This window comes from Carcharhinus amblyrhynchos, unplaced genomic scaffold, assembly GCF_965287045.1.
Source record: "Carcharhinus amblyrhynchos unplaced genomic scaffold, sCarAmb.v2.hapA scaffold_87, whole genome shotgun sequence".
NCBI classification, from domain to species: domain Eukaryota; kingdom Metazoa; phylum Chordata; class Chondrichthyes; order Carcharhiniformes; family Carcharhinidae; genus Carcharhinus; species Carcharhinus amblyrhynchos.
In genome coordinates, this window is record NW_027649827.1 from 514,768 (window position 1) to 531,852 (window position 17,085).

General features: G+C 51.8%; 1 protein-coding gene across 5 annotated transcripts in view; it reads right to left on the reverse strand.

The window, feature by feature from the left end:
* Positions 1-2,925: 2,925 nt before the first annotated feature.
* The window catches only part of LOC145337975 (mitogen-activated protein kinase kinase kinase kinase 2-like), a 67,746-nt gene continuing 53,586 nt past the window's right edge, over positions 2,926-17,085 (reverse strand). For 4 of the 5 annotated variants that reach the window (XM_080182759.1, XM_080182757.1, XM_080182758.1 and 1 more), the window contains exons 25-32: positions 14,988-15,046; positions 13,096-13,202; positions 10,929-11,106; positions 9,530-9,598; positions 8,945-9,031; positions 7,202-7,272; positions 5,462-5,517; positions 2,926-3,160 (exon numbers count right to left, since the gene is read on the reverse strand). In XM_080182759.1, the coding sequence (XP_080038885.1) occupies positions 3,073-3,160; positions 5,462-5,517; positions 7,202-7,272; positions 8,945-9,031; positions 9,530-9,598; positions 10,929-11,106; positions 13,096-13,202; positions 14,988-15,046 (715 nt within the window). In that variant the 3' untranslated portion in view covers positions 2,926-3,072. The remainder of the gene's footprint in view (positions 3,161-5,461; positions 5,518-7,201; positions 7,273-8,944; positions 9,032-9,529; positions 9,599-10,928; positions 11,107-13,095; positions 13,203-14,987; positions 15,047-17,085) is intronic. The other variant, XM_080182756.1, reaches the window with a different exon arrangement.

The window sequence follows — 17,085 nt, forward strand, 5'->3', positions numbered from 1 at the left end:
GGACGCCCCCTCAATCACGTAGCATCACTGTTTCCGCCCTCGCCAGCTCGTTTTCCCGCTCCTGATTGGACCGTCCCTGGGGTCGCACACTGACCCGATTGGCGACCCTCCACGTCTATCAAATTGCATCACAATCCCCGCCTTCCCCCTTCGCTGATTGGTCGGGTTTCCCCCTGTCCGCCCCCGATCCCGATTTGTCACAAAGCACGCTTCTCCACCTCTTCCTTCTCATTGGCTCATCGATGCACGGCTCTGATTGGCCACGACCCCCGTCAATCACTCCGCTGCTATCCGCTCAGTTGGTTCCCCTGTAAGCCTTCCCTGCCACTTATTGGCCAGACATGATTCTCCCGTTCCACCCCCCGGCGCCCTCCGTTCACCTATTGGTCTAAGTACCCGTCCATCAGAGAGAAGCCACCAATGGGAGAGTGGACGCCCGCCCTCCTTTGTCCCGTTGCTGACAATGCAGCCAGTCGGGCGGGCTGGCGATAAATTTCTTGGTTCACGGACACTCCAAGCTGGGGAGGGACCGAACATTTTTATTCTAATTAGCCAAGTGCTCCCCACCTTTCACTATTTTGAATGATATTAAATATTTTTGCACCTTGGTCATAATTACTGATGATGTATCCAACTTCTCACGTCAACATTTCAAAACCATTAGGGGTCATAAAGGTCAGTATTGAGCCTATGGGATCTTTCTCTGTAATCTGACAGTGCAGAAGGCGGGGTAAGATTCATCCTTTAACTTGAGGTGAAACAAAACCTGATAAAACAGGAAGGTGGGTGAGATCGTACCAAAACGCCTCTGATCGGAGACAAGCCCATGTGATCTGGTGGCCATGGGGGAGGGGGGAGGGGGGAGGGGGGAGGGGGGGGGCGAATCCTGAATGGATTACTGGCTGCCACACTAGCAAAAGCACGTGGAAGCTTCGGAGAGAGTGCAAAGAATGTTCACCAGGACGTTGCCTGGCCTCCACCACGAGGAGAGGTTGAATCAACTGGGATTGTTTTCACTGGAAAGATGGAGGCTGAGGGGAGACCCCCTGATAGAGGGTCTACAAAATGATGAGAGGCAGAGACAGGGTGGAAGTGTCAATTACACGGGTGGGGGCACAGGTTCGAGGTGAGAGGGGAAAGTTTTAAGGGAGATGTGCAGGGGATGTTTTTCACACAGAGTGTGACTGGTGCTTGGAACGGACTGCCAGAGGAGGTGGTGGAAGCAAAGCACATTCACAACATTTAAGAGGCATCTGGATGGCTACATGAATAGGGAGGGAATAGAGGGATATGGACTGAGTAAGGGCAGAAGTTTTTTTCCCTCAGTTACGGCATCATGATTGGCACGGGTGTGGAGGGCCAAAGGGCCTGTTCCTGTGCTGTTCTGTTCTGTTCTTTGCTCTTTGGATATACCGAAAGCACAAGTGATGGTTCTCACACTGGAAAGGGACAGCAGCCTTTAGAGAGCTGAAGAAAGCTCTTCAGAGAGTGAAGAAAGAAGATGCTGCTGTGTGGAGAGGGCCTGTTTCGTGTCAACAATCAAGCAGGATGCTGGTGGGAGTTTGTATATTCCATCCGAAAGTTGGGGGGTGTGGGCAACCTGACAGGGGTTTCAGAGATTGAAGGTCCCAGTCTGAGCCTCACCGCTGAAAGTTAGGATCCGGTTCTCGCAGGCAAGTGGAAGGACACTGGAAGTCTCAACCTGCCCTGGTCCCCCCGTGCCGACACTATAGTTAAGAAAGCCCCACCAACACCTCTACTTTCTCAGAAGACTAAGGAAATTTGACATGTCTGCTACGACTCTCACCAACTTTTACAGATGCCCCGTAGAAAGCATTCTTTCTGGTTGTATCACAGCTTGGTCTGGGCTCCTGCTCTGCCCAAGACCGCAAGGATCTACAAAAGGGTTGTGAATGTAGCCCAATCCATCACACAAACCAGCCACCCATCCGTTGACTCTGTCTACACTTCCCGCTGCCTTGGGAAAAGCAGCCGGCATAATTAAGGACCCCACGCACCCCGGACATTCTCTCTTCCATCGGGAAAAAGATACAAAAGTCTGAGGTCCCGTACCGACCGACTCAAGAACAGCTTCTTCCCTGCTGCTGTCAGACTTTTGAATGGACCTACCTCGCATTAAGTTGATCTTTCTCTACACCCTCGCTGTGACTGTAACACTACATTCTGCACCCTCTCCTTGCCTTCTCTATGAATGGTATGCTTTGTCTGTATAGTGCGCAAGAAACAATACTTTTCACTGTATCCCAATACATGTGACAATAATAAATCAAATCAAAAATTTGGAAAAAACATGGTTTGTTTTTTGCAATAAAAGTCTCAGAACGTGATATCATCTTCTTGGGTTTTTTTCAACGCATGCTGGGAATTTGACCTCTTTGCTGATGGTCTCCACTCAAATGACAAAGAAACATGCAGGACAAGTAACCAGATATTTGATCTAAGGGGTAACTCCACAGGAGAGAGAGCGATGGAGAGGTTTAGGGAGAGAATTTCAGAGATACTCCGGTTTCCTCCCACAGTCCAAGGGACATGCTGGTTAGGTGCTAAATCCTCCCTCAGTGTAACCCGACCAGGCGCCGGAGTGTGGGGATTTTCACAGTAACTTCATAGCACTGTTAATGTAAGTCTTACTCGTGACACAAATAAACTGAAACTTTTTTTTAAACGTTGGCCTTGGGGGCCTCCCCCAGGCAGCTGAAGGCACGACCGCCAACGGCGGAGCGATGGGAATCAGGGGATGCTCAAGAGGCTGGAATTGGAGGAGCGCAGAGATCTCGGAGATGGGGAGGGGGGTGTGGGGGGTTACGGAGGTGGGGGGGTGTGTGGGGGGTGTGTGGGGGGTTACGGAAATGGGGAGGGGGTGTAGGGGCTGGAGAGGGAAATAAATATGAGAACGAGAGCTGATTGGAAAGTTGAATGCTGGTTTAATTGGTACATTTACAAATCACTTAAATAAAATTAACCAAAAACATAGGTAAACAAGGAGGCGTTTAGAATCTTCTGCAGCTTGCTCGCTGATATTCCAACACTCTCAATACCCCAGTTCCCCTATCAGTAAGTGCTCTTGTGACCTGTGAGGATGTAGAGATTACTCTGGGTGTTTGGATTGTCCGTAGGTGTACTCTCCAGAATAATATCCCTGCGGAAAGAGAATCCAGTCATGTTAGCAGGCGGTAGTCCCACTCTTACAACCCACCCATGCTGACCACTCGATCCATCTAACCAATTCCTCCACTCCCTGCAATACTTCCTTCCCACACATTCATTCTTCAGGAAGCGTTGTGGAGAACAAACCCCTGTCTACGTCAACAGGGACAAAGTGGAAATGGTCAAGAGCTTCCCTGCTGCTAAGTGTCCATAATAGAATAAGGCCACTCAGCCCATGGATCTGCTCCACTATTCAATCACAGCTGATATTTTTCTCATCCCCATTCTCCTGCCTTTCCCCATAACCCCTGATCCCCCTTATTAATCAAGAACCTACCTATCTCTGTCTTAAAGACACTCAATGACCCGGCCTCCACAGCCTTCTGTGGCAAAACGTTCCACAGATTCCCCACTCTCTGGCTGAAGAAATTCCTCCTCATCTCTGTTTTAAAGGATCGTCCCTTTAGTCTGACATCCCGCCCAGATCACCAACAACCTGCCCTGGTCCCCCCATGCCGACACTGTAGTTACGAAAGTCCTACCAACGCCTCTACTTTCTCAGAAGACCAAGGAAATTTGGCATGTCAGCTACGACTTTCACTAACGTTTACAGATGCACCATAGAAAGCATTCTTTCTGGTTGTATCACAGCTTGGTCTGGGCTCCTGCTCTGACCAAGACCACAAGGAACTACAAAAAGTTGTGAAAGTAGCCCAGTCCATCACGCAAACCAGCCACCCATCCATTGACTCTGTCCACACTTCCCACTGCCTCGGGAAAAGCATAATTACAGACTCCACACACCCCGGACATTCTCTTTTCCACCTTCTTCCATCGGGAAAAAGATACAAAAGTCTGAGGTCACGTACCGACCGACTCAAGAACAGCTTCTTCCCTGCTGCTGTCAGACTTTTGAATGGACCTACCTCGCATTAAGCTGATCTTTCTCGACACCCTCGCTGTGACTGCAACACTACATTCTGCACCCTCTTCTTTCCTTCTCTATGAACGGTATGCTTTGTCTGTATCGCGCGCAAGAAACAATACTTTTACTGTATCCCAATACATGATAATAATAAATCAAATCACATGTCCCCAATGGCGGGGGGAGTTCAGAACTATGGGGTGATAGTTTGAGGATAAGGGGTAAACCTTTTAGAACTGAGATGAGGAGAAATTTCTTCACCCAGAGAGCGGTGGAATTCACTCGCACAGAAAGTAGTTGAGGCCAAAACATTGTGTGATTTCAGGAGGAAATTAGATATCGTTCTTGGTGCTAAAGGGATCGAGGGATATGGGGGGGAAAGGGGGGGATGAGGATATTGAATTCGATGATCAAAATGAATGGCAGGGCAGGCTCGAAGGGCCAAATGGCCTCCTCCTGCTTCTAGTTTCTATGTTCCTTTGAACTTTCTGGGGGTGGAAGACGCACACACACAAGAAACAATACTTTTCACTGCGTACTGACGCATGTAACAACAATAAATCAGTCCAGGCTGGTGTCCCCTCCCTCGAGTGTGGAAGATCGAGGAGGGGGGGGCAATCTAATCAAGGGAGGTTTAAGATAATGAAAGGATTGGATAGGGTCGATAGAGAGAAACTGTTTCCTCTGCTGAGGAGGGCGAGAGTCCAGAATAAGGCGGGGGGTGGGGTCAGAGTATTAAAATGGGAGCCGGCCCGTTCAGGGGGGAAGCAGTTCTCCGCAGAGAGGTTCCTCGACAGGCCAGTGGGTTTTGGGGTTGGTTTTATTTTACCCCTGCAGTTGCCCCCAAGGCCAGCCTCCCCCCCTCCGAACGTTAGCCCTCGGTTCCGGCCTAATCCCGCTCAGAGGGCGGCTGTGAGAGCCCGTGCGCGCACACCCTGCACCGTTCCCGCCTCACCTGACCCACCTTCTCCCCTCCCGTCCCGCCTCCTTTGGCAGATGGTGCCCGGCGGCTGACTGACTGCGGTAGGCATCGCCTGGTATCCTCGCGGCTGCCAGGACGTTGGCCGGAATGGAAGGGGTGTGCAGCCCATTGGTGAGGAGCGAGGGGCCCCCTCCCTCCCCCACTGGAGGAGTTCCGGAAAAAGATGGGGGAGCCACCCTCCCGCCGGATTGTGGGATCTTCCTGTGTACCTTGCCTCAGCACCGGTGGCAGGGATGTTGCAACGGCACAAGCTGCAGATTGGCTCTCTATACATGTCACACGTGGAATGGCGGGAGCTTGTCTCTACCCGTGCCTCTGTCTGAGATATCCCCACCCCCACACTCGTCCCACTGATAACCGGGACACACAGCGACACAACTGCTCACCTCTGAGTACCCAACACGCGAAACATTCTGGTTTCATCCGTTATCTCCTGGGTTATCTACAGAGAGATTTCAAGACAAACATCAATGTTTCCCCCTACATCAATCCCTCTCCATTTACTCACCAGTACCGTACCCCAGTGTTATACAGCGACAGACCCGTCCCCACCAGTACCGTACCCCAGTGTTATACAGCGACAGACCCGTCCCCACCAGTACCGTACCCCAGTGTTATACAGCGACAGACCCGTACCCACCAGTACCGTACCCCAGTGTTATACAGCGACAGACCCGTCCCCACCAGTACCGTACCCCAGTGTTATACAGCGACAGACCCGTCCCCACCAGTACCGTACCCCAGTGTTATACAGCGACAGACCCGTCCCCACCAGTACCGTACCCCAGTGTTATACAGCGACAGACCCGTCCCCACCAGTACCGTACCCCAGTGTTATACAGCGACAGACCCGTCCCCACCAGTACCGTACCCCAGTGTTATACAGCGACAGACCCGTCCCCACCAGTACCGTACCCCAGTGTTATACAGCGACAGACCCGTCCCCACCAGTACCGTACCCCAGTGTTATACAGCGACAGACCCGTCCCCACCAGTACCGTACCCCAGTGTTATACAGCGACAGACCCGTCCCCACCAGTACCGTACCCCAGTGTTATACAGCGACAGACCCGTCCCCACCAGTACCGTACCCCAGTGTTATACAGCGACAGACCCGTCCCCACCAGTACCGTACCCCAGTGTTATACAGCGACAGACCCGTCCCCACCAGTACCGTACCCCAGTGTTATACAGCGACAGACCCGTCCCCACCAGTACCGTACCCCAGTGTTATACAGCGACAGACCCGTCCCCACCAGTACCGTACCCCAGTGTTATACAGCGACAGACCCGTCCCCACCAGTACCGTACCCCAGTGTTATACAGCGACAGACCCGTCCCCACCAGTACCGTACCCCAGTGTTATACAGCGACAGACCCGTCCCCACCAGTACCGTACCCCAGTGTTATACAGCGACAGACCCGTCCCCACCAGTACCGTACCCCAGTGTTATACAGCGACAGACCCGACCCCACCAGTACCGTACCCCAGTGTTATACAGCGACAGACCCGTCCCCACCAGTACCGTACCCCAGTGTTATACAGCGACAGACCCGTCCCCACCAGTACCGTACCCCAGTGTTATACAGCGACAGACCCGTCCCCACCAGTACCGTACCCCAGTGTTATACAGCGACAGACCCGTCCCCACCAGTACCGTACCCCAGTGTTATACAGCGACAGACCCGTCCCCACCAGTACCGTACCCCAGTGTTATACAGCGACAGACCCGTCCCCACCAGTACCGTACCCCAGTGTTATACAGCGACAGACCCGTCCCCACCAGTACCGTACCCCAGTGTTATACAGCGACAGACCTGTTCCCACCAGTACTGTACCCCAGTGTTATACAGAGACAGACCCGTCCCCACCAGTACTGTACCCCAGTGTTATACAGCAACAGACCCGTTCCCACCAGTACTGTACCCCAGTGTTATACACTGACAGACCTGTTCCCACCAGTACTGTACCCCAGTGTTATACAGAGACAGACCCGTCCCCACCAGTACTGTACCCCAGTGTTATACAGCGACAGACCCGTCCCCCCCAGTACTGTACCCCAGTGTTATACAGTGACAGACCCGTCCCCACCAGTACTGTACTCCAATGAAGCAGTAAATATTACCTCATTTGTTTGTAGACTTTGACCTTGCATGCCGTGTCTCCAGAAGGCAAGGACACTGTCCTGTAGGCAAACTGGACAATGGGAAACAGGTCTGTGAGTAGATGCAGAGTTCACATCAGCCCTCCCTCTCTCCTGAAGATAATAAGCAAATTAAACTACAAAGGGACAGGAAACCTTTGTCCTTCTCCTGCTTCTGTTTACTCTGTTTAGAGTCACAGAGGCGTAGAGGTTTACAACATGGAAACAGGCTCTCCAGCCCAACTTATCCATACTGCCCTTTTTTTCAAATCCCTAAGCTAATCCCAATTGCCTGCATTTGGCCCATATCACTCTATACCCATCGTACCCACGTAACTGTTTAAATGCTTCTGAAAAGGCAAAATGTACCCACCTCTACTACTACCTCTGGCAGCTTGTTCCAGACAAGCCTCTGTGTGAAAAATTGCCCCTCTGAACCCTTTTGTATCTCTCCCCTCTCACCTTAAACCAATACCCTTTAGTTTTAGACTCCCCTACCTTACTAGCTGATCTGTGCCCCTCATTATTTTATAGACCTATGTAAGATCACCCCTCAGCCTCCTACACTCCAGAGAAAAGAGTCCCAGTCTATCCAGCCTCTCCTTATAACACAAACCATCAAGTCCCAGTAGCATCCTAGTAAATTTTCCCGCACTCTTTCTAGTTTAATAATATCCTTTCTATAATAGGGTGACCAGAACTGCACACAGTATTCCAAGTGTGGTCTCTCCTTATAACACAAACCATCAAGTCCTGGTTGTTTCCATAGATATGACTCTTGGGCCTTCATAGAGAGAGGACATGAGTCTCAGAATAGCAGGAAAAAGGTCTCTCCCTGTGTTGTCCACTGCTCTCTCTGCCAAATATGGAAATAAAGATGTTTTCCTGCAACTGTATAGGGCATTGGTGAGGCCACTCCTGGAGTATTGTGTGCAGTTTTGGTCTCCTTATCTGAGGAAGGATGTCCTTGCTATAGAGGGAGCACAGCGAAGGTTTACCAGGCTGATTCCTGGGATGGCAGGTCTGTCATATGAGGAGAGACTAAGTGGGTTAGGATTATATTCACTGGAGTTTAGAAGAGTGAGAGGGGATCTGATAGAAACTTATAAAATTCTAACAGAGTTAGACAAGGTAGATTCAGAAAGAATGTTCCCCATGGTGGGGGGGGTGATAGTTTGAGGATAAGGGGCAAACCTTTTAGAACTGAGGTGAGGAGAAATTTCTTCACCCAGAGAGCGGTGGGATTCACTCCCACAGAAAGTAGTTGAGGCCAAAACGTTGTGTGATTTCAGGAAGAAATTAGATATCACTCTTGGGGCTAAAGGGATCGAGGGAAAGGGGGGAAAGGAGGGGTCAGGATATTGAATTTGATTATCAAAATGAATGATGGAGCAGTCTCAAAGGGCCGAATGGCCTCGTCCTGCTTCTAGTTTCTATAAAATGGGTGTTTTTGTCGTGTCCTTACAAGCGAGGGCAGGCAGAAGCTGTGACTGAGACTGCAGCAGTATCTGTGGATAAGGTTGGGTCATTTCTCACACAGGACACATCCAGTGGAGGATAGTATTGCAGTGTGGGTGATCAGCCCAATCAGAGAGATTGGGGCTTGTGCGCGAGCGATAGGACAGTTAGCCGATTATCCCCATCCGGATCATGAAACGGAAGCTGATTGTTCTCCACCATCACCAGGGAAATGGGCCGCAGCCAATCTCAGACCCGGGTACTCACCGACTGTCTGCACGCAGAAGCGGAAAGTCAGCTCAGCGCCCATCCTGTGACAAAGCTCTCCCTGCAGATTTACAATCTTAACACAATCTGAAAAAGGCCAAAACACCAGTCAGGCAGCACCCCGTCTCCCCAAATCCCTCCCACAGTGCGGCGCTCCCTCAGCACTGACCCTCCCACAGTGCGGCGCTCCCTCAGCACTGACCCTCCCACAGTGCGGCGCTCCCTCAGCACCGACCCTCCCACAGTGCGGCGCTCCCTCAGCACTGACCCTCCCACAGTGCGGCGCTCCCTCAGCACTGACCCTCCCACAGTGCGGCGCTCCCTCAGCACTGACCCTCCCACAGTGCGGCGCTCCCTCAGCACCGACCGTCCCACAGTGCGGCGCTCCCTCAGCACTGACCCTCCCACAGTGCGGCACTCCCTCAACACTGACCTTCCCACAGTGCGGTATTCCCTCAGCACTGACCCTTCCACAGTGCGGTGCTCCCTCAGCACTGACCCTCCCATAGTGCGGCGTTCTCTGGGGAATGTTAGTTTGGATATTAGGGTTGAAGTCTCGAGAAGATTGCAATGTGAAAGACTTACTGTCAATACAGACAAGAACACTGTCTCTGTCCAGCTGTGATACATGGCTCGCATTCATCAGTGAGGTCTCTTAAAATAAAAGAACAGAGTACAGCGTGGGGTTAGATACAGACTAAAGCTCCCTCTACACTGTCCCCCCCATCAAACACTCCCAGGACAGGTACAGCACAGGGTTAGATACAGAGTAAAGCTCCCTCTACACTGTCCCCCTTCAAACACTCCCAGGACAGGTACAGCACGGGGTTAGATACAGAGTAACGCTACCTCTACACTGTCCCCCCCATCAAACACTCCCAGGACAGGTACAGCACGGGGTTAATACAGAGTAAAGCTCCCTCTACACTGTCCCCCATCAAACACTCCCAGGACAGGTACCACACGGGGTTAGATACAGAGTAAAGCTCCCTCTACACTGTCCCCCCATCAAACACTCCCAGGACAGGTACAGCACGGGGTTAATACAGAGTAAAGCTCCCTCTACACTGTCCCCCATCAAACACTCCCAGGACAGGTACAGCACGGGGTTAGATACAGAGTAAAGCTCCCTCTACACTGTCCCCCATCAAACACTCCCAGGACAGGTACAGCACAGGGTTAGATACAGAGTAAAGCTCCCTCTACACTGTTCCCCCATCAAACACTCCCAGGACAGGTACAGCACGGGGTTAATACAGAGTAAAGCTCCCTCTACACTGTCCCCCCATCAAACACTCCCAGGACAGGTACAGCACGGGGTTAGATACAGAGTAACGCTACCTCTACACTGTCCCCCCCATCAAACACTCCCAGGACAGGTACAGCACGGGGTTAATACAGAGTAAAGCTCCCTCTACACCGTTCCCCCATCAAACACTCCCAGGACAGGTACCACTACCACACGGGGTTAGATACAGAGTAAAGCTCCCTCTACACTGTCCCCCCCATCAAACACTCCCAGGACAGGTACCACACGGGGTTAGATACAGAGTAAAGCTCCCTCTACACTGTCCCCCCCCATCAAACACTCCCAGGACAGGTACAGCACGGTTTTCTCTACATTATCTACATCAAACACTCTCTCTCTCTGCCTGTTTGTCTCTCCCTCCCGCTTTTTCCCCTCCCCTCTGCCTCCCCCTCCATGTCCCACTCTCCCTACACCTCACCCTCCCCGCTCCCTCACCATCCCCTCTGCCTCCCCTCCCCCTCCTCCTCTCCCCTTTCCCCTCCCCTCCCCCTCCACCTCTCCCCTTTTGCCTCTTTTTCTCTCTCTTTTAAGAAGCTCTTTAAAACAGATTTCTTTGACCGAGTTTTTGTGTGAGCACTTGGTTTCCTGGCAGTATTTGGCAGTAGTTCCATTTCTGGGCCAGAGGGTGTAGTTCACACTCGCTGCACAGTGCGTGAGGTGTGGTGGTCACCGTACCTATCCGTGCCTCCGAGTCGAGCGAGCCAGACGCGTTGAGCTGAATGGTGTCGAACTGTAAGACCTGGTTGGATTGGGTCGGAGCCCGGACTCCCAGACACACATGTGGGTACTCCTCGCCAGGGAAGACCAACAGCTCGAAGATTTGAAGAGGATTGGGGAGCGCCAGCCCAAACTGCTGAGTGAATAGTCGAGAGAGGAGCGGTGAAGAAACTGCCTCCAGATCATCGAAACTTTTCATCCCGCACTCATCAGGACAAACTTTAGAACTCCAGACTCTAACAACAATTTACACTGCACAAGAAGAGAGTGCTGATTGGCCTGCGCTTCAATACTGATTGGCCGAGAAGTGACCATGGGGAAAGCAGGGGCGAATCAGCAGACACAGTGGCAAGATGAGGCCATTTGGCCCATCAAGCCTGCCCCATTATTCATTGTGATCGTGAATGATTGCCAGGTTAACAGTACATCCCTGCGCCATCCCCACATAAAAGAGACGAAAGTCTCTCGCTCTCCCCTGTCTCTTAACATACACAATGATTGAACCTCCACACTCCCCCGGGAATTCCAAAGGTTCACCACCCCCTGGCTGAAGACATTCATAGAATCCCTGCAGTGCAGAAGGAGGCCGTTCGGCCCATCAAGTCTGCACTGACTACAATCTCATCCAGGCCCTATCCCCATGACCCTATAATATTTACCCTGCTCATCCTCCTGACACGAAGGGACAATTTAGCATGGCCAATCTACCTAACCTACACATCTTTGGAGTGTGGGAGGAAACTGGACCATCTGGAGGAAACCCACGCACACATGGGGAGAACGTGTAGGGTCCACACAGACAGTGACCCAAGCCAGGATTCGAACCCGGGTCCGTGGCGCTGTGAAGCAGTAGTGCTAACCCACTGTGCCACCGTGCCGCCCCTTTCTCCTCATCCCAATCTAAAACATCTGACCCCTTGCGCTAAGGCTGTGATTTTTAAACTGTGTGTCGCCCCCTCAGCACTGACCCTCCCACAGTGCAGCGCTCCCTCAGCACTGATCCTCCCACAGTGCAGCGCTCCCTCAGCACCGACCCTCCCACAGTGCGGCAGTCCCTCGGCACTGACCCTCCCACAGTGCGGCGGTCCCTCGGCACTGACCCTCCTACAGTGCAGCGCTCCCTCGGCACTGACCCCTCCCACAGTGCGGCGCTCCCTCAGCACTGACCCCTCCCACAGTGCAGCGCTCCCTCAGCACTGACCCTCCCACAGTGCGGCGCTCCCTCGGCACCGACCCTCCCACAGTGCGGCGCTCCCTCGGCACCGACCCTCCCACAGTGCGGCGCTCCCTCAGCACTGACCCTCCTACAGTGCGGCGCTCCCTCAGCACCGACCCTCCTACAGTGCAGCGCTCCCTCGGCACTGAACCCTCCCACAGTGCGGCGCTCCCTCGGCACCGACCCTCCCACAGTGCGGCGCTCCCTCAGCACCGACCCTCCCACAGTGCGGCGCTCCCTCGGCACCGACCCTCCCACAGTGCGGCGCTCCCTCGGCACCGACCCTCCCACAGTGCGGCGCTCCCTCGGCACCGACCCTCCCACAGTGCGGCGCTCCCTCAACACTGACCCTCCCACAGTGCGGCGCTCCCTCAACACTGACCTTCCTGCAGTGTGGCGCTCCCTCAGCACTGACCCTCTCACAGAGCAGAGCTCCCTCAGCACTGACCCTCCCACAGAGCAGAGCTCCCTCAGCACTGACCCTCCCACAGTGCGGCGCTCCCTCAGCACCAAGCCTCTCACAGTGCGGCGCTCCCTCAGCACTGACCCTCCCACAGTGCGGCGCTCCCTCAGCACTGACCCTCCCACAGTGCGGCGCTCCCTCAGCACCGACCCTCCCACAGTGCAGCGCTCCCTCAGCACTGACCCTCCCACAGTGCGGCACTCCCTCAGCACTGACCCTCCCACAGTGCGGCGCTCCCTCAGCACTGACCCTCCCACAGTGCGGCACTCCCTCGGCACCGACCCTCCCACAGTGCGGCGCTCCCTCAGCACTGACCCTCCCACCATGCGGCGCTCCCTCGGCTCTGACCCTCCCGCTGTGCGGCGCTCCCTCGGCTCTGACCCTCCCGCCGTGCGGCGCTCCCTTGGCACTGACCCTCCCACAGTCCGGCGTAAGATAAAGTTCACCTTTTTGAGTAGCATGAATTTCTGGAGTGGCTCATACCACTGGAACATAATAATGGCACTGTCTAGGACACCACACAGAAAGGTGCTCTTTGTGTAGGGATTCCTCACTGCAGAACAAAAAGAGAGGCGCAATGAATCCACAGCAATGCCCCAGATAACCAGGAATGAGTTACAGACTGGAATCTAATCGAGTGGTTCGGGGTGGTTTATATATAGAATAACAGATACCCGGGAGTGAGTTACAGACTGGAATCTAATCGAGGGGTTCGGGGTGGTTTATATATAGAATAACAGATACCCGGGAGTGAGTTACAGACTGGAATCTAATCGAGGGGTTCGGGGTGGTTTATATATAGAATAACAGATACCCGGGAGTGAGTTACAGACTGGAATCTAATCGAGGGGTTCGGGGTGGTTTATATATAGAATAACAGATACCCGGGAGTGAGTTACAGACTGGAATCTAATCGAGTGGTTCGGGGTGGTTTCTATATAGAATAACAGATACCCGGGAGTGAGTTACAGACTGGAATCTAATCGAGGGGTTCGGGGTGGTTTCTATATAGAATAACAGATACCCGGGAGTGAGTTACAGAGTGGAATCTAATCGAGGGGTTCGGGGTGGTTTCTATATAGAATAACAGATACCCGGGAGTGAGTTACAGACTGGAATCTAATGGAGTGGTTCGGGGTGGTTTATATATAGAATAACAGATACCCGGGAGTGAGTTACAGACTGGAATCTAATGGAGTGGTTCGGGGTGGTTTATATATAGAATAACAGATACCCGGGAGTGAGTTACAGACTGGAATCTAATCGAGGGGTTCGGGGTGGTTTATATATAGAATAACAGATACCCGAGAGTGAGTTACAGACTGGAATCTAATCGAGGGGTTCGGGGTGGTTTATATATATAATAACAGATACCCGGAGTGAGTTACAGACTGGAATCTAATCGAGTGGTTCGGGTTGGTTTATATATAGAATAACAGATACCCGGGAGTGAGTTACAGACTGGAATCTAATCGAGGGGTTCAGGGTGGTTTATATATATAATAACAGATACCCGGGAGTGAGTTACAGACTGGAATCTAATCGAGTGGTTCGGGTTGGTTTATATACAGAATAACAGATACCCGGGAGTGAGTTACAGACTGGAATCTAATCGAGTGGTTCGGGGTGGTTTATATATAGAATAACAGATACCCGGGAGTGAGTGACAGACTGGAATCTAATCGAGAGGTTCGGGGTGGTTTATATATAGAATAACAGATACCCGGGGGTGAGTTACAGACTGGAATCTAATCGAGGGGTTCGGGGTGGTTTATATATAGAATAACAGATACCCGGGAGTGAGTTACAGACTGGAATCTAATCGAGGGGTTTGGGTTGGTTTATATATAGAATTTCAGATACCTGGGAGTGAGTTACAGACTGGAATCTGATCGAGGGGTTCGGGGTGGTTTATATATAGAATAACAGATACCCGGGAGTGAGTTACAGACTGGAATCTAATCGAGGGGTTCGGGGTGGTTTATATATAGAATAACAGATACCCGGGAGTGAGTTACAGACTGGAATCTAATCGAGGGGTTCGGGGTGGTTTCTATATAGAATAACAGATACCCGGGGAGTGAGTTACAGACTGGAATCTAATCGAGGGGTTCAGGGTGGTTTATATATAGAATAACAGATACCCGGGAGTGAGATACAGACTGGAATCTAATTGAGGGGTTCAGGGGGGTTTATATATAGAATAACAGATACCCGGGAGTGAGTTACAGACTGGAATCTAATGGAGGGGTTGTCCTGTAGAATGACAGGGTGGTGGGACAGGTGAATTTGAAAACCTTCTCTCTCGTTGGCGAGGTTCCATCCACAATCTTCTTACCTACGCAGCATCTCCGACAGCCTTTAGTGTCAGGAATTTTCAAGGAGGGAGCAAACTTTCTGTAATAGGAACAGAGAATCCGTTTGGTTAGTCTCTGTCTCGCTACAGCACAGGTTTCTTTCAGACTCCCACCTGGTCAGAGGAAGGTGAGAGATTAGAATCATTGAATAATACAGCAAGGGAACAGACCCAACCCAGGACGGTGGCACAGTGGGTTAGCACTGCTGCCTCAGAGCTCCAGGGATCTGGGTTCGATTCCCGGCTCGGGTCACTGTCTGTGTGGAGTCTGCATGTTCTTCCTGTGTCTGCGTGGGTTTCCTCCGGTTTCCTCCCACCGTGTGAAAGATGTGTGGGTTAGGGTGCATTGACCGGAATGTGGCCACTAGGGGAATTTCACAGTAACTTCATTGCAGTGTTAATGTAAGCCTTACTTGTGACGAATAAAGAAAAACTTACTCCTAGCTAGTCCCAGTTGCCCATGTTTGGTCCCCTATCTCTCTAATCCTTTCCCATCCATGTCCTTATCCAAATGCTTCTTAAATGTTGCTATTGCACCTGCCTCAATCGCTTCCCTTGGCAGCTCATTCCCTGTCCACACCACCCTCTGCGTGAAGGAGTTGCCCCCTGGTCATTTTCCCCTCTCACCTTTAACCTCTGCCCTCTAGTTTTCAATTCCCCTTCCCTGGGGAAAGATTACGTGCATTCATCCTATCTCTACCCCTCATGATTTTATACACCTCAATAATATCACCCCCTCATTCTCCTACTTTCCAAGGAATGCAACCCTAGCCTGGCTAACTGCTGTCTATATCTCAGGCCCACTAGAATCAGAGAATCCATCCAGTGCAGAAGGAGGCCATTCAGCCCATTGGGCCTGCACCAACCACAATTCCAACCAGGCCCTATCTCCATAACCCCATGTATTTACCCAAGCTAGTTCCCCTGATACTAAGGGACAATTTAGCATGACCAATCCACCTAACCTGCACATCTTTGGACACTAAGGGGCAATTTAGCATGGCCAATCCACCTAACCTGCACATCTTTGGACACTAAGGGGCAATTTAGCATGGCCAATCCACCTAACCTGCACATCTTTGGACACTAAGGGACAATTCAGCATGGCCAATCCACCTAGCCTGCACATCTTTGGACAGTAAGGGACAATTTATCATGGCCAATCCACCCAAAGCACACATCTTTGGATTGAGAGAGGAAACCGGAGCACCCGGAGGAAACCCATGCAGACACAGTGAGAACATGCAGACTCCACACGGACAGTGACCCAAGGCTGGATTGGAACCTGGGTCCCTGGCGCTCAGAGGAAGCAGTGCCAACCACTGTGCCACCCTGCCAACATCTTTGTAAATCTTCCCTGCACTCTTTCCAATTTTTCCATGTCTCACCTATAACAGGATGACCAAAGCTGTACACAATACTCCCAAATGTGGCCTCACCAGCAACCTGTACAACTATAACATAACGTCCCAACTCAGTGCCCTGACAGATGGAGGCCAGTATGCGATTGCAAGGTTTTGGGATCAATGAGATAGGAGAGTATGTGGGCTGAAGGGACTTGGTTCAGGGAGGGTCACCCCGCCTCACTGAGGAGGCAGCAAGTCAAGAAGATTGTGAGGAATGACATGGAGGGAATGGGATCGAGGAGGACAGCATAGAGATTTGATTTGATTTCATGTATTATTGTCACATTGTCAATACAGTGAAAAGTATTGTTTCTTGCGCACTGTACAGACAAAGCATACTGTTCATAGAGATGGAAAGGAGAGAGCACAGAATGTAGTGTTACGGTCATAGCTAGGGTGTAGAGAAAGATCAACTTAATGCGAGGTAGGTCCATTCAAAAGTCTGACAGCAGCAGGGAAGAAGCTGTTCTTGAGTCGGTCGGTACGTGATCTCAGACTTTTGTATCTTTTTCCCGACGGAAGAAGGTGGAAGAGAGAATGTCCGGGGTGCGTGGGGGGGGGTCCTTGATTATGCCGGCTGCTTTTCCCGAGGCAGCGGGAAGTGTTGACAGAGTCAATGGATGGGAGGCTGGTTTGTGTGATGGATTGGGCTACATTCACGACCTTTTGTAGTT